This window comes from Hemiscyllium ocellatum, chromosome 9 (assembly GCF_020745735.1).
Source record: "Hemiscyllium ocellatum isolate sHemOce1 chromosome 9, sHemOce1.pat.X.cur, whole genome shotgun sequence".
NCBI classification, from domain to species: domain Eukaryota; kingdom Metazoa; phylum Chordata; class Chondrichthyes; order Orectolobiformes; family Hemiscylliidae; genus Hemiscyllium; species Hemiscyllium ocellatum.
The window spans coordinates 55,803,353-55,828,928 of record NC_083409.1 but is presented as its reverse complement, the minus strand read 5'-3'; the positions used below and the strand labels follow the sequence as shown (position 1 = coordinate 55,828,928).

Genomic DNA, 25,576 nt, shown 5'->3' with positions numbered 1-25,576 from the left:
GCAAGGACTGATTAAGGATAGTCAACATGGCTTTGTGCGTGGGAAATCATGTCTCACAAACTTGAGTTTTTTGAAGAGATAACAAAGAAGATTGATGAGGGCAGAGCAGTAGATGTGATCCATATGGACTTCAGTAAGGCTTTCGACAAGGTTCCCAATGGGAGACTGATTAGCAAGATTAGATCTCATGGAATACAGGGAGAACTAGCCATTTGGATACAGAACTGGTGCAAAGGTAGAAGACAGAGGGTGGTGGTAGAGGGTTGTTTTTCAGACTTAAGGCCTGTGACCAGTGGAGTGCCACAATGATCGGTGCTGGGACCTCTACTTTTTATCATTTACATAAATGATTTGGATGCGAGCATAAGAGGTACAGTTAGTAATTTTGCAGATGACACCAAAATTGGAGGTGTAGTGGACAGTGAAGAGGATTACCTCAGATTACAACAGGATCTTGATCAGATGGGCCAATGGGCTGAGAAATGGCAGATGGAGTTTAATTCAGATAAATGCGAGGTGCTGCATTTTGGGAAAGCAAATCTTAGCAGGACTTATACACTTAATGGTAAGGTCCTAGGGAGTGTTGCTGAACAAAGAGACCTTGAAGTGCAGGTTCATAGCTCCTTGAAAGTGGAGTTGCAGGTAGATAGGATAGTGAAGAAGGCGATTGGTATGCTTTCCTTTATTGGTCAGAGTATTGAGAACATGAGTTGGGACATCATGTTGTGGCTGTACAGGACATTGGTTAGGCCACTGTTGGGCTATTGTGTGCAATTCTGGTCTCCTTCCTATCAGAAATATGTTGTGAAACTTGAAAGGGTTCAGAAAAGATTTACAAAAATGTTGCCAGGGTTGAAGGATTTGAGCTATCGGGAGAGGCTGAACAGGCTGGGGCTGTTTTCCCTGGAGTGTCGGAGGCTGAAGGGTGACCTTATAGAGGTTTACAAAATTATGAGGGGCATGGATAGGATAAATAGATAAAGTCTTTTCCCTGGGATCAGGGAGTCCAGAACTAGAGGGCATAGGTCTAGGGTGAGAGGGGAAAGATATAAAAGATACCTAAGGGCAACTTTTTCACGCAGACAGTGGTTCGTGTATGGAATGAGCTGCCAGAGGAAGTGGTGGAGGCTGGTACAATTGCAACATTTAAGAGGCATTTGGATGGGTATATGAATAGGAAGGGTTTGGAGGGATATGGGCTGGATGCTGGCAAGTGGGACTAGATTGGGTTGGACCGAAGGGTCTGTTTCCATGCTGCACATCTCTATGACTCAATAAGTGATTATGTTGAATAAAAACATAAGAACTGAAAGCAGGCAGTCCAGCTTCTCGAGGCTGTTCTGCCATTTGATATGATTATGGCTGATCTCATCATAGCCTCAACTCCACTTTCCTACCTGCTCTACTTAATCCTTTAACTCTTATTATTTTTTAAAAATCTGTCTCTCTCCCTCTTGAGATAGACATGGCACAGTGGCTCAGTGGTTAGCATTGTTGCCTCACAGCACCAGGGACCTGGGTTCAATTCCAGCCTCAGGCGACTGTCTGTGTGAAATTTGCACATTCTCCCCGTGTCTGCGTGGGTTTCCTCCGGGTGCTCTGGTTTCCTCCCACAATCCAAAGATATGCAGGTCAGGTGAATTGGCCATGCTAAATTGCCCATAGTGTTAGCTGCATTAGTCAGAAGGAAATGGGTCTGGGTGGGTTACTCTTTGGAGGGTTGGTGTGGACTTGTTGGGCCAAAGGGCCTGTTTCCACACTGTAGGGAATCTAATCTCTTAAATTGACTAATTGGTCCAGAATCCACTGTATCTGGGGTTGTGAATTTCATAGATTAATGCAACAACTTCTCTTCATCTTAGTTTTATATCTCACCAGAACAAAACACCCAATACCCATTGTGTGCAGGACAAACGTAATTTACAAGATTCCATGCAAAGACTGCACAAAATGTTATATAGGACAAACAGGGAGACAACTAGTGATCCGCATTCATGAACATCAACAAACCACTAAACACCACAACCGGTTGTCCCTAATAGCTATGCATACAGATGACAAGGACCACAAATTTGACTGGGACAACATAACAATAATAGGACAAGCCAAACAGAGGATAGCATAGAATTTCGAGAAGCATGGAACTCATCCATGGTCTCCATCAATAAACACATTGACCTCGACCCAAAATACTGACCACTGCAATGAACAACCAGAACCGGCAACTGGAAGCAGTAGGAGCAAAATAAAATAAATTCCAACAGACGCAGGACAGCAGCACTTCACAGGAGGCTCCATAGCACTGAGGATGTAACCTAGAAGGCCAACTTCCCAGCTCGGCAAATATGCCTAGAACAACTACAAAAATAACCTCTCATTGTAGATTGTCCTACATCTAGAAACATCCTTTTTACATCTACAAATGTTTTGTCGCCACCCAGTTGACTGTCACAGCTGACTTGCTAGGTGCTGTGTTAATGGAATTATTGTCAGATGGCAGATTATGAATTCTGAATTTGTAATTTCTAGGTTCCATTAACTGAGGCAGTTGATCCAGTGGACTTCGAGGATTATGTGTTAATGCACCCCCCAATAATTGATCCAGGTCCCTTGAGGGACTTGCTGGAATTTCCTCCAGATGACATTGAAGTTATCTACAGCCCCAGGGAATGCCGAACACTGGTGCAAGCTGTCCCTGAAGAAAGGTAAGATAAATAATTCCCGACAGTGTAACCAAAATAGGTGTAATCTTAATGTTAAATAAAAAGAAAAATTGTAACAATAAGATTATAACTGCACAATAGCCTACCACCTAAACAGAAAGTTTCATTGTTTAAATAGTTCCGTTTGAATCAATACATGCTGCTGATAATGATGCGTCTGTTTATACATTTTCAAATTTTTCTGTTTTTATTTCATTATTTCACAGTTTTTATTTTATCTTTCTATAACTTAATTAGAAAAACGACGCTGAAATAAAAGTTATTTACTTTGTCGAGCTGAATGTTTTTGATCATTTAATGCTAATTTTAAGAATATACTGGCAAATTTCAAAATCATGTGGAGGAAATAAAGAGGCAGACTAATCAAAGATTGGGTTTTATCAAATATAATTTGACTAGTTGTTTGAAGAAATTCCTAAGGAGATTGTAAATGTGCCTTCAGTTGGAAGAGGAGAGAAACAAGGTAGCCACAGATTTGCACGTTTAAGTTCTGGAAAAGTCGGAGGTCGAGTGATTGAACGCTTGAGCAAGTTTGAGTTGATTTCTGTATGCAAATTATACTTGAATAATATAGAAAGGATCGGAGGATTTCATTTCTACAATGTCTTTTATGATCACAGAATGTCATAGTCAAACAGTACGGAAACAGACCCTTCAGTCAAACTAGTCCACATTAACCACATTCCCAAATCAAACTAGTCCAGCTTGCCTGCGTTGGTCCATATCCCTCCAAACCTTTCCTATTCATGTTCTTATCCAAAAGTCTTTTAAATGTTGTAACTGAACCTGCATCTACCACTTCCTCTGGCAGTTTATTCCACATACAAATCACCCGCTGTGTGAAAAAGGTCTCCTTCAGGTCCTTTTGAAACCTTTCTCCTCTCACCATAAAATTATGACCTGTAGTTTTGAATTCCTCCACCTCTGTGCTCACCACAAATCTCCCCAAAGTAATCGACAATCTTTATAGTCAGCACCTCAGGTGAGACGTGTTTGACATTCAGATTAACCATAAATCTGTCATACATTTTCAGAGCACACTTGAAACATTTGTAAGCAGTAACACACAACACACACCGCACTCCAGACCTATCTTGGAACAGCCTGGGAAGAAGATTAGAGTAGGATCTGAATTGTTCTCCACCATAGTTACTTGTGAGGAAAATCATTCAGTAACTTTGTAAACGCACGTAGCAAATGCAAAGCAGAATACAAGCCATTCTGCTCCACCAGCCTGGGTCAATGTTTAACTTCTTCCTCACAAATATTCTATCTAATCAGATTTACCCACCTTATCCACCATTTAATTCACCACCTTTTCCTATATCCTAACCATTTCTGTCTCAGTCTCTAACCTTTATGGTAAATTCCACAGATTAATTGTATGAAGAATTTGCAGCTGAAAATGTGTTGCTGGTCAAAGCACAGCAGGCCAGGCAGCATCTCAGGAATAGGGAATTTGACGTTTCGAGCATAAGCCCTTCATCAGGAATGAGAGAGAGTAGCCAAGCAGGCTAAGATAAAAGGTAGGGAGGAGGGACTTGGGGGAGGGGCGATGGAGGTGGGATAGGTGGAAGGAGGTCAAGGTGAGGGTGATAGGCCGGAGTGGGGTGGGGGCGGAGAGGTCAGGAAGGAGATTGCAGGTTAGGAGGGCGGTGCTGAGTTGAGGGAACCGACTGAGACAAGGTGGGGGGAGGGGAAATGAGGAAACTGGAGAAATCTGAATTCATACCTTGTGGTTGGAGGGTTCCCAGGCGGAAGATGAGGCGCTCCTCCTCCAGCCGTCGTGTTGTTATGTTCTGCCGGTGGAGGAGTCCAAGGACCTGCATGTCCTCGGTGGAGTGGGAGGGAGAGTTAAAGTGTTGAGCCACGGGGTGGTTGGGTTGGTTGATCCGGGCAGCCCAGAGGTGTTCTCTGAAGCGTTCCGCAAGTAAGCGGCCTGTCTCCCCAATATAGAGGAGGCCACATCGGGTGCAGCGGATGCAATAGATGATGTGTGTGGAGGTACAGGTGAACTTGTGGCGGATATGGAAGGATCCCTTGGGGCCTTGGAGGGAAATGAGTGTGGAGGTGTGGGCGCAAGTTTTACATTTCCTGCGGTTGCAGGGGAAGGTGCCGGGGGTGGAGGTTGGGTTGGTGGGGGGTGTGGATCTGATGAGGGAGTCACGAAGGGAGTGGTCCTTGCGGAACGCTGACAGGGGAGGGGAGGGAAATATATCCTTGGTGGTGGGGTCCGTTTGGAGGTGGCGGAAATGACGGCGGATGATACGTTGTATGCGGAGGTTGGTGGGGTGGTAGGTGAGAACCAGTGGGGTTCTGTCTTGGTGGCGGTTGGAGGAGCGGGGCTCAAGGGCAGAGGAGCGGGAAGTGGAGGAGATGCGGTGGAGGGCATCGTCGATCACGTCTGGGGGGAATCTGCGGTCCTTGAAGAAGGAGGCCATCTGGGCTGTGCGGTGTTGGAACTGGTCGTCCTGGGAGCAGATGCGGCGGAGACGAAGGAATTGGGAATATGGGATGGAGTTTTTGCAGGGGGCAGGGTGGGAGGAGGTGTAGTCCAGGTAGCTGTGGGAGTCAGTCGGTTTATAGTAGATGTCTGTGTTGAGTCGGTCGCCCGAGATAGAGATGGAAAGGACTAGGAAGGGGAGGGAGGAGTCTGAGACAGTCTCAGGTGAATTTAAGGTCGGGATGGAAGGTGTTAGTAAAGTTGATGAACTGTTCAACCTCCTCGTGGGAGCACGAGGCAGCGCCGATACAGTCATCGATGTAGCGGAGGAAAAGGTGGGGGGTGGTGCCAGTGTAGTTGCGGAAGATGGACTGTTCCACATATCCTACGAAGAGGCAGGCATAGCTGGGGCCCATGCGGGTGCCCATGGCAACTCCTTTAGTTTGGAGGAAGTGGGAGGATTGAAAAGAGAAGTTATTCAGGGTGAGGACCAGTTCAGTCAGTCGAAGGAGGGTGTCAGTGGAAGGGCAAATTCGTGAAGCGTTCCATATTTTTTTAATGGCCCCTGCGCAAGGATGACACGCAAATTCGTGAAGCGTTCCATATGTTTTTATTCCAGCTCGCGGACGCCTCCTCTTATCGCCCCCTTGACCACGACCCCACCTGCTTGGCTACTCTCTCTCATTCCTGATGAAGGGCTTATGCTCGAAACGTCGAATTCCCTATTCCTGAGATGCTGCCTGGCCTGCTGTGCTTTGACTAGCAACACATTTTCAGCTGTGATCTCCAGCATCTGCAGACCTCATTTTTTACTGTATGAAGAATTTCTCCTACACTCTGTTCTAAATCTCTTCTATTTAATCTTGTATCTCTGGCCTCTTGTTTTGCACCTCTTAATTTACCGAGAACAATTTGTTTCGATGTCTCTGTCCCTCCTTTCACAACTATGACACTTCTTTCATCACCCTGTGATGTGGAAATGTAGAGGAAGCCTTACTCTGTATCGAGCCCCATCTGTCCCTGTCCTGGGAGTGAATGATGGGGACAGTGCAGAGGGTGGTTTACTTTTTTGAAAAAAGGAGGTATATAACCACATGCTGTACCTCTCCTGGGAATGTTAAATGGAACAGTGTGGAGAGATCTTTACTCTGTATTTAACCCCATGCTACGCCGTCCAGGGAGTGTTTGATGGGGTCAGTGTAGAGAGATCTTTATTCTCTAACCCCGTGCTGTCCTTAGCTTGGGAATGTTTGATGAGGATATTGCAGAGGGAACTTTACATTGTTTATAGCCCTGTGCTGTCCCTAATGATGTTTGATGAGTTCAGTGTAGAGAGAGATTTACTTCCAGTTTAAAATAGTAAAAGGAGCTTTACTCTATATCTAACCCCATGCTGTACCTGTCCAGGGAATGTTTAATGGGGACATGCTACTATTATGTAGTGCCATATCCCCTTGGACCAGGCAACTTGCTGAAGGGTTTGAAAGAAAGTAGACGGGAGCTCTGTGGAAACTGATCATCATCTTTCAAAGTTCTCTTGATACTGGACATAAACCTCTAACACTGCTAACAAATTCCTATTATTATTCCAAGTCTCTCTCTCTCTCTGTCTCTCTCTTTCTCTTTCTCACATACTGATTAAAAAAAATCATGATCTACAAAGACGAACAAGTTAATCACTAAACCCCCTCACGTACACAGATACTTCTGGTTCAAAATCCAAATTCTAAAATAGATTATATTTATCACATATCTTGCATTACAAAAATATGTCCAAACAAGTTTTTTAATATTTAAATTCTTGAAATTGTATTGAATGCTTTTTTGTATTCAGGTGAATATTCTACATATTAAGCTGTGGAAGGGAACTAATGTTTATTTGGTTTAAAGTCTACATTCATGAGACTATTCCATAACCTGAAACCTGGAGTTTACTGCTAGAAACCGGGTTGGAAGCAAAATCCAAACTAGCTTTACAGAACGGATTGAGTAAATATTTGAAGAAAACATAAATTAGTGATATATATGAAGCGCAGCAAGATGAAATATATTTATGAAGTTACTTATAACATGTGGAACATTTGGTGTCATAAGCCAGTACACTGCCCTTTCAATATTAGAACTTAAGGTTTGAACCCAGGCAATGAGATGAAAGTCATGACTGTGTGATTGCTGAAATAAAACAATTGACATATTGGCCTACTTCACAATGTATAAGCTAACAATGTAAAGTGGTCTTAATTTGGCAGTTTTATGTGGACAATCTGAGAGCTGACTTGTATAGGAAAGGGATGTTTCAGTTTTTTTATTAACACTTGAAAAATAATTTCTGTATCTTTATTGTTGCTGATCTAAAACTTACGACCAGTCTTGTCACTTAGTAGAAATGTTTGTTCTTTATTTATCTGGTTTCAAAATAAAACAAAACAATTTTAACACAGTTAACACAATGCCTTTTTCTTTACTTTTTTCTGCTATATTTAGGAGAATTCTTGCTCCTGTTCTCTTTCTGACTAAAACATCTTAATCTTTGCACCATCCAAATTTCTTATCTCCCTGTCCATGGCTTCATCATCCTTCTTAAGGTGGGTTTTCCAAAACTGAGCACAGTAGTTTCTTCAAGTTATGGAGGAATTTCCTTTCCACTTTCCACACACTGGTGGCATTTTAAGGGTACTGGTCCTATTACAGTTATCTTATATCATCAATGAAACCGTTTCAAAGTAGTGCATATCTTGTGAAAATTAATTTATCCACATTGTTTGAAATACAATTTTTATAATTAATGATATTTAAATCTTTATTTTCAGTGATGTGGATCCCCATGTCAGGGACTGTGTAAAAACTTATACTGAGGATTGGGCTATTGTGAATCGCAAGTAAGTATTTAGTTTTATATTTTTTCACCAAAGTTCATTTTAAGTGTTAAGTGAAGTTCAACTGTAGCGTGATGTTTTTAAAATTCATTTAACCAGGTACCACAAACTCAGCACAGGATTCAATCCTAATACACTTGACAAACAGAAAGAAAGGCAGAAGGGTTTACCAAAACAGATCTTTGAGTCGGATGAAATCCCAGACACCAACAGTTATCAAGATGATCAGGTGAAATATTTGCTATAAAATATTTAAACGAAATTATGTGTGAAGTACAGGTTTGTATCAACACTGCAAAAACAGATTACTGTATGTGGCGATTATCACTTGCTTCAGGAGTTGGCTATGTGTGTTTCCTACATTTACAATTCACAAGTACTTAATTGGTCGTAACTGGGACATCTTGAGGCTCTAAATCATAGAATCCTTACATGATGGAAGCAGGCCATTCAACACCGATCCTCTAAAGAGCATCCTACCCAGACCTACCTCCCAAACCTGTCCCTGGAACCCTGCATTTTCCATGGCTAATCCACGTAATCTTTGGGCTGTGGGAAGAAACCAGAGCACCTCGCGGAAACCCAAGCAGACATGGGGAGAATGGGCAATCTCCACACAGACAGTTGTCTGAGTGTAGAATCACATTTGGGTCCTTGGTGCTATGAGGCAGCAGTGCTAACCACTGAGTCCCTATGGCACCTCATGGTGCTGTATAAATTCAAGTTTTCCTTTCTATCCAGTCAAGAGTCCATGTGGTTTATTTGTATAGAATAATAACTACACAGATAGAGGATTTAGCTACCTCTTTTAGTTACCCTCTTTTTAACCCCTTCATAATTGGTTGCAATTTTTTAGCACGTTGATATCACAATTCATGTAAAATGTAGTTCACTAGAAAATGAAGAAGCCAATTGCCAAGGTTTTCCTGAGTGAAAGAACGAGGAATCTTATTAGCCAAAAACCCTGAGAAAAAAATAATCAAAGGCGCAACATGAGACACATTCACAAACACAGGTAATAAGTTTAATAGGGAGAGTTTAAAAGATAGACAGGGTGAAATAAGACTACACATTAGACTCTGTGAAATAAATGACTTGGATGTCAACATAGGAGGTATAGTTAGTAAGTTTGCAGATGACACCAAATTTGGAGGTGTAGTAGACTGTGAAGAAGGTTACCTCAGAGTATAACAGAATCTTGATCAGATGGGCCAATGGGCCAAGGAGTGGCAGACAGAGTTTAATTTAGGTAAATATGAGGTGCTGCATTTTGGAAAGGCAAATCAGGGCAGGACTTATATACTTAATGGCATGGTCTTAGGGAGTGTTGCTGAATAAAGAGAACTTGAAGTGCAGGTTCATAGCTCATTGAAAGTGGAGTCGCAGGTAGATAGGATAGTGAAGAAGGCATTTGGTATGCTTTTCTTTATTGGTCAAAGTATTGAGTACAGGAGTCGGGAGGTCATGTTGCGGCTGTACAGACATTGGTTAGGCCACTTTTAGAATATTATGTGCAGTCCTGGTCTCCTTCCTATCAGAAGGATGTTGTAAAACTTGAAAGGGTTAAGCAAAGATTTGCAAGGATGTTGCCAGGTTTGGAGATTTTGAGCTATAGGGAGATGCTGAATAAGCTTTGGCTGTTTTTCCTGGAGTGTTGGAGGCTGAGGGATGACTTTATAGAGATTTATAAAATCATGAGGGGCATGGATCGGGTAAATAGACAAGGTCTTTTCCCTCGATTAGGGGAGTCCAGAACTAGAGGGCATAGGTTTCAGATGAGAGGGGAAAGGTATAAAAGATACCTAAGGGGCAACTTTTTCACGCAGACGGTAGTACATGTATGGAATGAGCTGCCAGAGGATGTGGTGGAGGCTGGTACAAGTGCAACATTTAAGAGGCATTTGGATGGGTATATGAATAGGAAGGGTTTGGAGGGATATGGGCCGGGTGCTGGCAGGTGGGACTAGATTGAGTTGGGATATCGGCGTGGACAGGTTTGACCGAAGGGTCTATTTCCATGCTGTACATCTCTTCGACTCTATGACTCTAATCCAACTTGTCCCTGCTGACCAGATATCCCAAGCTGAAAATGTGTTGCTGGAAAAGCGCAGCAGGTCAGGCAGCATCCAATGAGCAGGATAGTCGACGTTTCGGGCATGAGCCCTTCTTCAGGAATTCCTGAAGAAGGGCTCATGCCCGAAACGTCAACTCTCCTGCTCCTTGGATGCTACCTGACCTGTTGCGCTTTTCCAGCAACACATTTTCAGCTCTGAGCTCCAGCATCTGTAGTCCTCACTATCTCCTAGAAGACCAGATATCCCAACCCAATCTAGTCCCACCTGCCAGCACCCGGCCCATATCCCTCCAAGCCCTTGCCAGTCATATACCCATCCAGATGCCTTTTTAAATGTTGCAGTTATACCCACTTCCACTACTTCCTTTGGCAGCTCATTCCATTCACATATCACTCTATGTGTGAAAAAGTTGCCCCTTAGGTCTTTTTTATATGTTTCCCTTCTCACCCTAAACCAATGCCCTCTAGTTCTGGACTCCCCCACCCAGAAAGAGACTTTGTCTACTTACCCTATCCATGCCCCTCATGATTTTATAAACCTCTATAAGGTCACCCCTCTGCCTCCGATTCTCCAGGGAAAACAACCCCAGCCTGTTCAACCTCTCCCTGTAGCTCAAATCCTCCAACCCTGGCAACTCATTGTAAATCTTTTCTGAACCGTTTCAAGTTTCACAGCATCCTTCTGCTAGGAAGGAGACCAGAATTGCAAGCAATATTCCAACAGTGGCCTAACCAATGTCCTGTACAGCTGCAACATGACCTCCCAACTCCTGTACTCAATACTCTGACCAATAAAGGAGAGCATACCAAACTCCTTCTTCACTATCCTGTCTACCTGCGACTCCACTTTCAAGGAGCTATGAACCTGCACTTCAAGGTCTCTTGGTTCAGCAACATTCCCTAGGACCTTTGTTTTGCAAAATGTGCTTAAAATAGCAGTGAAGTCGCAGATAATGCCCAAGCAGATTTGTTGTTCCATGTGCCTTCTTAACTTTCTTTTATTGCAGTGTTTTGTTCTCTCTTTGATCAATAAAGTGGAATGAGTTGCAATATTAATATTAGAAGGGTTTGCTGGCATTCACAGAGCAAGTGAATTGCCCCTGTTTGTTGGATTTATATACACCATGCAGTTTTTGTCTTCCAGAGCAAAAATGCAGGGTTTCATTGAGCACTTGCGTTTTCACAGTATATTTGAAATTAGGACCTCATTGTGGAATTGTGGGCCTGATTCTGTTCTCTGCAGTTTAGTATTCTGAGAGTGGCCCTTGAACAACTTGTACTGTGATCTTAAACAAAACATTTGAGCATAGATCTAAATAATTGTCTCTCTGATTACAGGATGATTTGAAACGCCGTTCTGTATCAATAGATGATACACCTAGAGGTAGTTGGGCATGTAGTATTTTTGATCTGAAAAATTCACTTCCTGATGCTGTCCTTCCAAATCTACTTGATCGCTCTCCAATTGAAGAAATAGATCAGCAGAATGAAGAGCAGAGGAAGGCAAATCGACACAAAGAACTATTTGCACTTTATCCTGCACCGGATGAGGTTGGAAAATTACTCATGTATTTGACAGTGCTGTGTGCTATCTAGTTTTAATTTTCTTCTTGTCATTTTCATATAACATTGTTTAGCAATAATAGTGCAAAATAATATTGTTTAACTGGTCACCTCACTAAGAATCTGTGGGATTGCAGATGTAGGAAATTAGAATTGTTAGACTGATGTAGAAAGGGGAACTTTCTGAGAATAGATGATGTTTTCCTCTGTACCTTTCCTGTGCTATGCCTGTCCGGGGAGGGCTTGTTGCTGACAGACCATTCCTTACATTGGGAAGTATTCCGATATCCAGTATTATCACTCCATTCGATGATGAGCAAAACGATGATTCACAAACTAAATAATTATTATATTTTGTGGATGTTACAACACAACTTGTACTGTGAATAAACTAACACTAACCGACTGAGTCATACACTGTGATATGAGCAGTTTTAATTCCACTTTCAAAATGTTTAAGCCTTTTTGGTATAAATTGACTTTTTGGGAATAGTACAATGATAAGTTCCTCTTTTTATTTAATATAATTTTAACTTCTGCTCCTCAGACTATCATGGGCACACCCCAACCAAACCGAGCTTGTGGTTAGTTGCAGTTAGACGTCAAACAGGTGCTTTGGTTGCTGCTTCCCAGATGCTGCCTTGAGACCAGCCATGTGTGGAAATTGATTTGGGAGTGACTCTGCCTCATTTCCTTCAGCACTATCAATACTTACCCTACCGGTCCTTTGCTTTGTTATTTTTCAATTCCTCATTCTCATGTAAGCAATAGAACAGGAGTTATGCACTTATTGAGTGATGTGTATTTTTCTGGGAGTTCCTTTTCAATAATATTTTTGCCACTGGCAAAATGCAGTTTTCTCCCTGCTCTTTGAAGAAGTCACATTTGGAGGATGGGGCATACAAAATAAAATGGGTGATGAGCTCGCTGCCTTCCCTTGCCTCCTGACCCATCCCGCATTATGGTGTTGGGCAGCTGACTCACCTTTAGGTCTGTTGAAGTCATTACCTTGACAATTGACTGCCAATCAGTGGTCTTCTAGTGTATCCACTGCATGTTTTTGATCTGCAGGGTCATGGCACCTCTCACTGCGGGCAGGAAAAGGCTGAATACTTTGTGGGAGGTGCCCTGTGCCTACTTCCAAGATAGTACAATCCCTTGGCCTCTTTCTGAACCACCACACTTCCTGTCACTGGGGGAGGGGCAAGTCCAATGCTGATGCAACTCAGAACATAAGAAAGAGGGAAAGAAGTAGGCCATTCAGCTTTCAAACCTTTCCGGCCTTCTGCCTTCATAGTTGATCTGCCAAGGGCCTCAACTGCTCACTTGTAGCAATTTCACACAGCCTTCAACTCCTTCATATTTAAAAATCTACTTCTTCAAATACTTTCAGTGTTCTAGTCCCTACAACTCTCTGGGGTAGAGAATTCCAGACATTCATTGCCTTTTTGGAGAAGAAATTCCTTCACCTCTCACTTTTAAATGAATGTCCCCTTATTCTGTAACCATGTCTCCTGGTTTGAGATGTCTCCCACTTGTAGAAACATCATTTCAGCCTCTACCCTGCCAGATTAGATTAGATTAGATTACTTACATTGTGGAAACAGGCCCTTCGGCCCACAAGTCCACACCGACCCGCCGAAGCGCAACCCACCCATACCCCTACATTTACCCCTTACCTACCACTACAGGCAATTTAGCATGGCCAATTCACCTGATCTTTGGACTGTGGGAGGAAACCGGAGCACCCGGAGGAAACCCACGCAAACATGGAGAGAACGTGCAAACTCCACACAGTCAGTCGCCTGAGGCGGGAATTGAACCCGGGTCTCTGGAATCTTGCATGTTCTTATAAAAGCACCTCTCATGCTCTGAACTTACTGATAAGGCTAACCTGGTCAGCTGTTCTTGACAAGTCAACCCTTTCCTCCCAGGAATCAGTCTGTTGAACTTCTTTTGAACAGCCTCCATTGCCAGTTTGGCCTTTCTAAAATACAAGAACTAAAACTGTACACAGTACTCTTGGTGTACCTCCACTGTATGGTTGCAACAAGACTTCCCTATTATTTAGTTCCAACCTCCCAATGAAAGTGAAGAATCCATTTACCTCAATTACTTGCTGCACTCATAAGCTCACTGTTTTGTGTCTCAAGCATAAGAACACCCAGATCCCTCAGTGCTTCACTTAAATAGAGCCACTTTCCACTTAAGTAATAGTCAACCTTTTGATTCTTCTTACCAAAGTGCATGACTTCTCAACTTCCTGCATGAAACACCATCCTCCAAATTTCTGCCACTTATTCAACTTATCTGTAACCTCTTGCAAATTCCTATGCCCTTGTGGGCGGCACGGTGGCACAGTGGTTAGCACTGCTGCCTCACAGTGCCTGAGACCCGGGTTCAGTTCCCGACTCAGGTGACTGACTGTGTGGAGTTTGCACGTTCTCCTCGTGTCTGCGTGGGTTTCCTCTGGGTGCTCCGGTTTCCTCCCACAGTCCAAAGATGTGCGGGTCAGGTAAATTGGCCATGCTAAATTGCCCGTAGTGTTAGTTAAGGGGTAAATGTAGGGGTATGGGTGGGTTGCACTTCGGCGGGTCGGTGTGGACTTGTTGGGCCGAAGGGCCTGTTTCCACACTGTAAGTAATCTAATCTAATCTAATCTTGTTACAAGATGCCTTCCCACCTATTTTTGTATTGTCAGCAATTGTTGATACATTACAATTGCCCCCCTCCTCCAAGTCATTCATACAGATAGTAAATAATTGAGGCCCTTGGACTGGGGAATTGATCACAGGGAACATATTTTGCATCAGTCTTCATGAGGAGAACACTACAAATATCCCAAGATGTCAGATAAGCAAGACTCAAATGAGAGGGGTAGTCTTGTATCTCAAGAGACAAAATATTTGACAAATTAGTGGAATTAAAAGCAGTTAAGTTGCCAGGACCTGACTGCTTGCTTCCAAAGGTACTAAAGGAACTGGCTGCAGAGATAGTAGAGGCATTGGTAAAAATATTCCAGAACTCATTGGATTTGTGGAGTGTCCCAGTAGATTGGAAAACTGATAATGTGATACTCAGTGAAATAGAATCACATTTGACAAGAATTCTTTGAGGATATAATAATCAGACTGGATAAAAGGGAATTGGTAAATATAGTGTATTTGGATTTCCAGAAGAAGTAACAAAGAAGATTGATGAGGGCAGAGCAGTAGATGTGATCTATGTGGACTTAAGTAAGGCGTTCGACAATGTTCCCCATGGGACACTGATTAGCAAGGTTAGATCTCACAGAATACAGGGAGAACTAGCCACTTGGATACAGAACTGGTGCAAAGGTAGAAGACAGAAGGTGGTGTTAGAGGGTTGTTTTTCAGACTTAAGGCCTGTGACCAGTGGAGTGCCACAAGGATCAGTGCTGGGACCACTACTTTTTGTCATTTATATAAATGATTTGGATGCAAGCATAAGAGGTACAGTTGGTAAGTTTGCAGATGACACCAAAATTGGAGGTGTAGTGGACAGTGAAGAAGGTTACCTCAGATTACAACAGGATCTGGACCAGATGGGTCAATGGGCTGAGGAGTGGCAGATGGAGTTTAATTCAGATAAATGCAAGGTGCTGCATTTTGGGAAAGCAAATCTTAGCAGGACTTATACACTTAATGGTAAGGTCCTAGGGAGTGTTGCTGAACAAAGAGACCTTGGAGTGCATGTTCATAGCTCCTTGAAAGTGGAGTTGCAGGTAGATAGGATAGTGAAGAAGGCGTTTGATGGTATTGTGAATAATGGATGAGTGTGAATTGAGGAATGATTAACACAGAAGACAAATAATCAGGATTAATGGGTCTTGCCCTTCTGGCATACCATTCAGTACATTTTTCAAACCAGAAGAAGACATACTAATCCGATTCTTTGTCTTCTGTGTTAAGCATTCCTCAATCCACACTCATATATTATTCCTAATACCATGGACTCTTATCTTGAGCAATATCCTTTTCTGTGGCATCTTATTGTGTGCCTTCTGGAAATCCAAATACACTATATTTACCAATTCCCCTTTATTCAGTCTGATTATTATATCCTCAAAGAACTCTTGTCAAATGTGATTTCTCCCTCACAAAACCATTTTGATTCTATTTCATTGAGTTACGTTCTTCTAAATGTTCTGCTATTTCTTCCTTAATAACAGACTCTAGCATTTTCCTAATGACAGACATTAGATTTACTGGTCAAGAGTTTCCTGCTTTCTGTTCCCTCCTTGCACAGGAGCATCACATTATCAGTTTTCCAATCTACTGGGACCCTCCTCAAATCCAATGAGTTCTGGAATATTTTTACCAATGCCTCTACTATCTCTGAAGCCAGTTCCTTTAGAACCTTTGGAAGCAAGCAAGCAAGTGGACAAATTCCATTAATTTGTCAAATATTTTGACTCTTGAGATACAAGACTACGCCTCTCATTAGTACCTTGCTTACCTGACATCTTGGGATATTTATAGTATTCTCGACATGAAGACTGATGCAAAATATGTTCCCTGTGATCAATTACTTTTACAATCAATTGTCTTGCTGTTTAGTGATCTGCTGCTGATTCCTAAAAAAAAACCTAAACCTCTGATTAGTTTTACCATTTTGTATGCCTTAATTTTTGGTTTCATACTCTCCTTGAACCCTTTTTTGACTATGGATCGTTCATCCTTCTCATCAAGCTCTTTTTGAGCAAATTTTTGCGGAGTATTCTGAAAAATCTGCTTACGTGTCTACCATTGCTTACCGACTGACTTTCCCCTTAGCCTATTTTCCTCACCCACTTTAGAGAAGTCATTCTACATAAGGCCACCCACTGCATGCCAACGCTGTTGGGTGGTCAGATTTATTGTCAGTGAAGGGCAGGGCAACTTTTAGCTTGAAGGTCTGGTAATCTATCGCTCTGTAAAATTCAACCCAAAGTTCACAGATACCCACAGCTCTCTCTCGAAGTCAGAAACATTTAGACAGTTGCTCTAAAAGCACCTTATGTGACTTGGTCATATAAAGAATGTGTCCAGCAACCTTTTGAGTCCAAACTGGCTACATGTCAAGAAATAAAACCAATTCAATTCCTCTGCTCTATCCCCATAACCTTTACATTTATTTTTCTCAAGTACCATGCAGCTTCTCTTTTAAATCAATTTTCACCTCTGCTTCTATAACCTTCACAGACTGTGAGCTCCAGTTCTGGGTTTGGGTGAAATTATGTTTGAATGATGTCCCATCTGAACTGTCCTTGGATATTTTTCCATGTTAATATATTTGTAGTTGTTCTGCAAACCTCACAAATCTGTCCTTATCTTTGGGCGGCACGGTGGCACAGTGGTTAGCACTGCTGTCTCACAGCGCCTGAGACCCAGGTTCAATTCCCGACTCAGGTGACTGACTGTGTGGAGTTTGCATGTTCTCCCCGTGTCTGCGTGGGTTTCCTCCGGGTGCTCCGGTTTCCTCCCACAGTCCAAAGATGTGCGGGTCAGGTGAATTGGCCATGCTAAATTGCCCGTAGTGTTAGGTAAGGGGTAAATGTAGGGGTATGGGTGGGTTGCGCTTCGGCGGGTCGGTGTGGACTTGTTGGGCCGAAGGGCCTGTTTCCACACTGTAAGTAATCTAATCTAATCTTATGCATTTTGCAGTGGGTAGCTATCAATACCTGATGTCTATAGCCATTTTAGAAATGGCAAGTTGCAATAGTTGTTGCAACTTCATCTGCTGTCCCAGTTGGAAATAAGCAAAGTCAGGGCAAAGAGCTGAAGCTAGAAATATCTGTCCCGACATAGCTCAGTTCCACACAATAAAAGGTCTCTAAAATTGTCAAATGAAAACTGTGACTGTGTGACATACTTGTCAGATATTTCATGACCTATTTTTTCAGGTGGCTTTATTGGTTGATACGCCTTATATTAAAGATGATCTAACTTTTGTGTTTCAAAATGATTACAGGATGATACAATAGAACGGCACAGTATTCCTGAAGTTCCTAGAGAGCACTTCGGTCAAAGACTGCTTGTAAAATGTTTATCGCTGAAGTATGTGTACTTTATTTCATGAAGAGATGTGAATTATTAAATTATACATAATTTATAAAACAATACCTTGTGATCTAAAAACAAAATAATTCTTCTCTTTATAGATTTGAAATTGAAATTGAGCCAATTTTTGCAAGTCTGGCTTTATATGATGTTAGAGAGAAAAAAAAGGTTGGTATTATAGATGTTTTTTTGCAAATCTCATTCCTATGTTTTCTCCTGTCCTGAAGATAGTGTGAAGCCTATTTAAGTGATTCCACTAATAATGACAATATCTTCTACAGTACCTCAAAGGTACTGAAATGACTTTTATAATTATGTGTTTAACAAAGAATGTATGACTAATATAAAATATATGATTTTATATAAATATATATATGACTAATATATACTGCAGAATCTAGAGAAAATTACATAAAAATAAAAAGTACTGGAGTCATTGGACTCAAAACATTAGCTCTGTTTCTATCACCAAAGATGGCACCATAACTGTGGAATTTCTCCAGCACTTTTATTTATGTGATTAACAGGTCGTAGTGAGTCTACACATACATTTACATTTTTCATTGGATAGGAATTGAGAGTGGAGAGTGTAATAATTTTGGTCCACCAATCCCAGGGACATTGAGAATCCAGCTACTACTTGGCTGAGATCAGTTGTTTAACAGCACAATTGCAGGATCTTCCAGTTCTAGCTCAATCATGCATAAACAGAACAGAATAGAAGTAAATCTTAAATGAGATATTTTGAATAACATAACTTCGAGCTGAGCTGTCATTTGAACCACTTATCATATGGTTCTGTCTTGGTAAAATTTGTTTTTGTCACCGAGCGAATTGAACTGTGTATTGTAACTGTGATTTGCAGTCACCAGTCTAATGGTAATCAAACTTTTTGTAAAATGCTGGCTGAAAATATTATACCATTTTAATGTTATGCAGCTGATTTTTGCAACTAATGTCTGGATTTGAACTGTTTTAATTGTTCCTGCTGATGTAAAAAAGCAGGTTCTAGTTTCCAAAGACAAATTCACATTACCTATGGGTAGAAACATAAATTATACAGCATAAGGCAAATATGCATTAGAGTTACAAGATATTTCTGTGCTTATAATGCTGGTTTGATCTAAGGGATTATGTAGTGTTTGTGTGTTGCATTCCTAATCTTTTGATAAACAGAAAAATACCACATTAATGGACCATAGAGTTTGGGTTAAAGTGATAGAAAGGATTTATTATCAGAAATACATTTACACAGAAGAATAAATCAATTAGCAGCTAAAAGCAATGCAAATAACTGACCTACACAGATTTCACAATTTTCAAAAGGTGATGTGTTGTACTGCTCAAGGTTAAAATGTACTTAAGATTGTAGGGATCGTGAGAACTGGTTATGGGATTGTAGGTGAGTGAAGTTGAAATGATGGAAACAGTTAACAAGGCAAAGTGATTGTGCCTTTTATCTGAATTAGGTTGGCAGGACTCAGGAAGTTGGCTTCTGCTCCATCAGAAACTTGGAACCTTATTATTTCTTTTCCAGTACTGTCAGATCTGCTATATTATCCATCTACTTTTTGAGGGCTGAAAATTCTTCATCTCCTTCTCTATCCATTCCCCTCTCTCATTCTTTCTCTTCACTCCAAAAGTTGTTTTGATATTAGATGCGATGGGTCCATATCTGGGAGCCATCCATTGTTTAGCATTATTTAGGAAGCAGATTCAGATGGCCAAATAGTACCCATTCTAGGAATTCAAAATGATTATACTGTTGCAATAGCATTTTTTTCTATGATGTCTATGAGCAAGTTGGGAGCTTCACAATATACCTAAACTGTTGCACCTGATCTGGGGAATGACGCAAGCACTTCTTAAAAAAATTATACAAATTCACAACTGAATATTTTCATTATTTTTAAGTAGCATGTTTTATTTACCAGTAACAATCTTTCAGAAGAGCTAGTTTATTGCTATTGCCTTGCTTGTAATGCAAGGTTCTTTATGAACTGAAGTTTCATTTGTACATCTCTAGAGAGCAGTGTAGAACAGTTCTGCATCTGTCCCTTGATTTCGCAGATAACTGTATTTGCAAAATTCAGAAATAAAAAGCCATAATTTTCTAACTGGTAATGTTTTTAAAAAAACAGATTTCAGAAAATTTTTTCTTTGATTTGAATTCTGAGCAAATCAAAGGCATGCTGCGGCCTCATGTTCCTCCTGCAGCCATTTCAACACTGGCTCGATCAGCAATCTTCTCAATCACATATCCATGCCAAGATGTTTTTTTAGTTATAAAGGTAAGAATAAATATTATTTTGCATTATTTGTTCTTCTTCCTTCAAGCTACTGACTGATGATGATGTAAGGTACCAGGTACTGTGTTCGGCATGGTGGCACAATGGTTAGCACTGCTGCCTCACAGCGTCAGAGACCCGCGTTCAATTCCCACCTCAGGCGACTGACTGTGTGGAGTTTGCACATTCTCTTCGTGTCTGCGTGGGTTTCCTCCGGGTGCTTCGGTTTCCTCCCACAGTCCAAAAAAAAATGTGCAGGTTAGGTGAATTGGCCATGCTAAATTGCCCATAGTGTTAGGTGAAGGGGTAAATGTAGGGGAATGGGTCTGGGTGGGTTGCGCTTCGGCAGGTCGGTGTGGACTTGTTGGGCTGAAGGGCCAGTTTCTACACTGTAAGTAATCTAATCTAATACCTATCTTGTCTTTGAGTCTATGTATTGATCAAAATGCTCAATACTTTTTGTTATGTAATAGGAAGAGAGGTGATTGATTTTATACCCTGTGCTTTCTTGCTAAAGGCAGTAAAAAGTAATGAGAATGGAGAACAAATTTCCTTTTGCCTTCATAAAAGTATCCAACACTGACTGATTTCTTTCAACTCTGCGCTCAGGCTCACATCGCCGTTGTCCAAGGGTGCTCACTACACTACTCTTTCATTCCAAGTTGAACTTCTTTGCTTCTATATCGTTATGTTCTATAATCACAAGCCTTCCTGCCTTCTCATCCATAACATTGCCAGCCTCTTCTTAAAGTCCAACAGCGGCTGAAGCCAACATCCTTGTCTTTTGTCATGTCACTTGATTACTCTTTTGCTTGCTGGTCTCTCCTCCTATTCTTCATTTTGCACAGACCTCATTTCCAAAACTCTGCTATTGTTTTTCTAACCTGCGCCATATCCAAATTCTTTGTTGTTTACACTTTTTATAGTACAAGTCCCCAAAGCCACAAATTTATATTTCCTAGGTTTGTACCTCAATCCTTCTTGGGTAGTGCTCCATCTAGATCGAATAATCTCTTGTTCAAACAATTTTCTGTTCATTGTTTGCTTGCATTCACCCTATTGTGCACTCCTGTCAATCATCTATGTTCTTCTGTGAAATGACTTTCATAAAGCCCTGAAGCTTCCTCTCCTGTCTCATCATCCTAGATCAAACTCAGCTCGAGTAAACTTTTGGTCACCTCTCCTAATATCATTTTAACTTGACACCCATTTGTTTCATGCCTCTTTGAATTAAATAGCACATTTAAACTGCTGCAATGATGATGATATTCAATGCAAAGCTGGCTTCACTATAGAATCAGTGGTCAGTAGAATTTTGTAATATAAATGATGAGACTTTTGTATTTGGTGGTGCATTAACATAGAACAATACAGCACAGAACAGACCCTTCGGCCCACGATGTTGTGCCGAACATTTGTCCTAGCTTAAGCACCTATCCATGTACCTATCCAATTGCTGCTTAAAGGTCACCAATGATTCTGACTCTGCCACTCTCACAGGCAGCACATTCCATGCCCCCACCACTCTCTGGGTAAAGAACCTACCCCTGACATCCCACCATACCTTCCACCCTTCACTTTAAATTTATGTCTCCTTGTAACATTCTGTTGTACCAGTCAGAAAAAGTCTCTGACCGTCTACTCTATCTATTCCCCTGATCATCTTATAAATCTCTATCAAGTCACCCCTCATCCTTTGCCGTTCCAATGAGAAAAGGCCTAGCACTCTCAACCTATCCTTGTACGACCTATTCTCCATTCCAGGCAACATCCTGGTAAATCTCCTCTGCAACCTCTCCAAAGCTTCCACATCTTTCCTAAAATGAGGCGACCACAACCGCACACAGTACTCCAAATGTGGCCGTACCAAGGTCCTGTACGGCTGCAACATCACCTCTCGACTCTTGAATTCAATCCCTCTGCTAATGAACGGTAATACACCATAGGCCTTCTTACAAACTCTATCGACCTGAGTGGCAACTTTCAAAGAGCTATGTACATAGATCCCTCTGCTCCTCCACCTTACTAAGAACACTACCGTTAACCCTGTATTCCACATTCTTATTTGTCCTTCCAAAATGGACAACCTCACACCTGACAGGGTTGAATTCCATCTGCCACTCCTCAGCCCAGCTCTGCATCATATCTAAGTCCCTTTGCAGCCGACAACAGCCCTCCTCACTATCCAAACTCCACCAATATTTGTATCATCTGCAAATTTACTGACCCACCCTTCCACTCCCTCTTCCAAGTCATTAATAAACATTACAAACAGCAGGGGACGCAGAACTGATCCCTGCGGAACTCCACTTGTAACTGTGCTCCAGGCTGAATATTTACCATCTACCACCACTCTCTGACTTCGACCGGTTAGCCAGTTCTCTATCCAATTGGCCAAATTTCCCACTATCCCATGCTTCCTGACTTTCCGCATAAGCCTACCATGGGGAACATTGTCAAACGCCTTACTAAAATCCATGTACACTACATCCACTGCTCAACCCTCATCCACATGCTTGGTCACCTCCTCAAAGAATTCAATAAGACTTGTAAGGCAAGACCTACCCCTCACAAATCCTTGCTGGCTGTCCCTAATCAAGCAGTGTCTTTCCAGATACTCATAAATCCTATCCCTCACTACCTTTTCCATTACTTTGCCTACCACCGAAGTAACACTATCTGGCCTGTAATTTCCGAGGTTATCCTTATTCCCTTTCTTGAACAGGGGCACAACATTCGCCACTCTCAGTCCCCTGGTACCACCTCCATTGACAGTGAAGACGAAAAGATTATTGCCAACGGCTCTGCAATTTCCTCTCTTGCTTCCCATATAATCCTAAAATACATCCCGTCAGGCCTGGGAGACTTGTCTATCCTCAAGTTTTTCAAAATGCCCAACACATCTTCCTTCCTAACAAGTATCTCCTCTAGCTTGCCAGTCCGTTTCATACTCTCCTCTTCAACAATACGGTCCCTCTCATTTGTAAATACTAAAGAAAAGTACTCATTCAAGACCTCTCCTACCTCTTCCGACTCAATACACAGTCTCCCACTACTGTCCTTGATTGGAACTAACCTCGTTCTCGTCATTCTCATGTTTCTCACATACGCATAAAAGGCCTTGGGGTTATCCTCGATCCTACTCGCCAAAGATTTTTCATGCCCTCTCTTAGCTCTCCTAATCCCTTCAGCTCCCTCCTGGCTATCCTGTATCCCTCCAACGCTCTGTCTGAACCTTGTTTCCTCAACCTTATGTAAGCCTCCTTCTTCCTCTTTACAAGACATTCAACCTCCCTCGTCATCCAAGGTTCCCTCACATGACCATCTCTTTCCTGCCTGACAGGTACATACATATCAAGGATACGTCGTATCTGTTCCTTGAAAAAGTTGCACATTTCAACGACATCCTTCCCTGACAACCTATGCTCCCAACTTGTGCTCCTCAGATCTTGTTTTGCAGCATCGTATTTACCCTTCCCCCAGTTGTAAAACCTACCCTGTTGCATGCACCTATTTCTCTCCATAACCAAGGTGAAAGTCACAGAATTGTGGTCACCATCACCAAAATGCTCACCCACTAACAAGCCCATCACTTGTCCTGGTTCGTTACCAAGTACCAAATCCATATGGCCTCCCCTCTGGTCGGACAATCTACATACTGAGTTAGAAAAGCTTCCTGGACACACTGCACAAACACCACCCTGTCCAATCTATTTGATCTAAAGAGCTTCCAATCAATATTTGGGAAGTTAAAATCACCTATGACTACTACCCTGTGGCTTCTGCACCTTTCCAAAATCTGTTTCCCAATCTGTTTCTCCACATCTCTGCTGCTATTGGGGGGCCTATAGTAAACACCCAACAAGGTGACTGCTCCTTTCCCATTTCTGACTTCAGCCCATACTACCTCCAAAGGCAGATCCCCCTCGAACTGCCTTTCTGCAGCCGTTATACCATTTCTAATTAGCAACGCCACCCTCCCTAATCTTACTGGAACATCTGTAACCAGGAACCTCCAACAACCATTCCTGTCCCTCTTCTATCCACGTTTCCGTGATGGCCACAACATCGTATTCCCAAGTACCAATCCACGCCTTAAGTTCACCCACCTTATTTCTGATACTCCTTGCGTTGAAAGAATATGTTCCTACAGTAATGTTTATTTCTTGTGCTTTATTTTCAGCTGGAGAAAGTCCTACAACAAGGAGATATTGGTGAATGTGCAGAACCATACATGATATTCAAGGAATCTGATACAACCAAAGTAGGAACTTTTCTGAAATATTTTGGAAGTATTAGGAATTAATATTCAGCAAATGCTGGTTACAAAATTAGGTTAACTTTGATTGTAAATTGTAATTGAGACACAGTAACTTTGTTCCACTTTTAACAAGTGTGTGTGTTTTATTTTGGTCCAATCAAGGAAAGGACATTAGATCGTGTTGATGACTGATTTGTGAGATTGAGTTGCAACTTTGAAGAATAGAGGAGGACAGTAGTTTCACTTTTGTTTCGTTATGTTTTGTAGACTATTTGCTTTTAATTTTCTATTTTTACTACAGAACAAAGAAAAGTTGGAGAAGCTAAGAAGCCAAGCGGAGCAGTTTTGTCTCAGACTGGGAAAGTACCGCATGCCTTTTGCTTGGACTGCCATACATTTAATGAACATTGTTAACAGTGCGGGAAGCCTAGAGCGAGATAGTACAGACTCTGAGATTGGAGCAGGAGGTAGAACCCTTTTCCAGAATAGTATATTTGTTATAAATTCTAATAACAGTATATACATATGTATTTAGATATTTATTATTTGGTGGCCTTACCTTCTTTGTTAAATTGAGGGATTTCTGAGATGGTGAATGCAGTCGTTTCAGGGACACAGGGTCAGTACCAATCACTCCCAGTATTAGCATAATATAGTTTTGTTGCAAAGGTTTGCTCCGTGTTAAGCCCCAATGTCAAAAATGTTCTTGTAACACACCAGAGTCTGTTTATCAATTTCTCATGTTACTCGTGTTGGAGTCCCCAAGACAGATTTAGCGCAATTTGGGATAAAGTCATTCAGAAACTGGACTGAGACTTAACAAATGAATTTCAGATGGTACACAGTTCCATTAGTTTGGATTAGATTTGAACCCAGCTCCCAAAAATGTGAGTTTATAACCTTCTACGTCAGCCCAGGTTGCTTTTTTGTAAAATGAGTTATCTCCATTTATTTAAATGATTAAATAAAAAAAATCCCGCATTTGATTCCTCAGATGAGGGATTCTCTCCTGTGGAAACATTGGGTATTGGTGGCCCTGAATGCATTGGATTTAGAAGAAGAATATGAGAGGATCCTATGGAAGGATTTAAGATCCTGAAAGAACTTTTACAGGATAAATGCTGAAAGGATGTTTCCTTGTAAGAGAGAGAATAGACAAAGATGTCACAGTTTAAGATAAGGGTCTCCCATTTAAGACAGGAGATTTTTTTCTCCTCCCCCCGGGAGTGATGGAAGAAAAATCACTGAGTATTTTTAAGCTGTGGAGCAGCCGGTGTTGGACTGGG

The 25,576-nt window shown here is 41.7% G+C and overlaps 1 protein-coding gene across 10 annotated transcripts in view; it reads left to right on the top strand.

The window, feature by feature from the left end:
- Positions 1–25,576, top strand: part of dock7 (dedicator of cytokinesis 7) — a 166,290-nt gene that overhangs the window by 13,790 nt on the left and 126,924 nt on the right. For all 10 annotated transcript variants that reach the window (XM_060830360.1, XM_060830359.1, XM_060830358.1 and 7 more), the window contains exons 3-11: positions 2,530–2,705; positions 7,977–8,045; positions 8,142–8,271; positions 11,455–11,667; positions 17,653–17,738; positions 17,843–17,909; positions 19,883–20,032; positions 24,213–24,293; positions 24,592–24,757. In XM_060830360.1, coding sequence (XP_060686343.1) covers positions 2,530–2,705; positions 7,977–8,045; positions 8,142–8,271; positions 11,455–11,667; positions 17,653–17,738; positions 17,843–17,909; positions 19,883–20,032; positions 24,213–24,293; positions 24,592–24,757 — 1,138 coding nt within the window. The remainder of the gene's footprint in view (positions 1–2,529; positions 2,706–7,976; positions 8,046–8,141; positions 8,272–11,454; positions 11,668–17,652; positions 17,739–17,842; positions 17,910–19,882; positions 20,033–24,212; positions 24,294–24,591; positions 24,758–25,576) is intronic.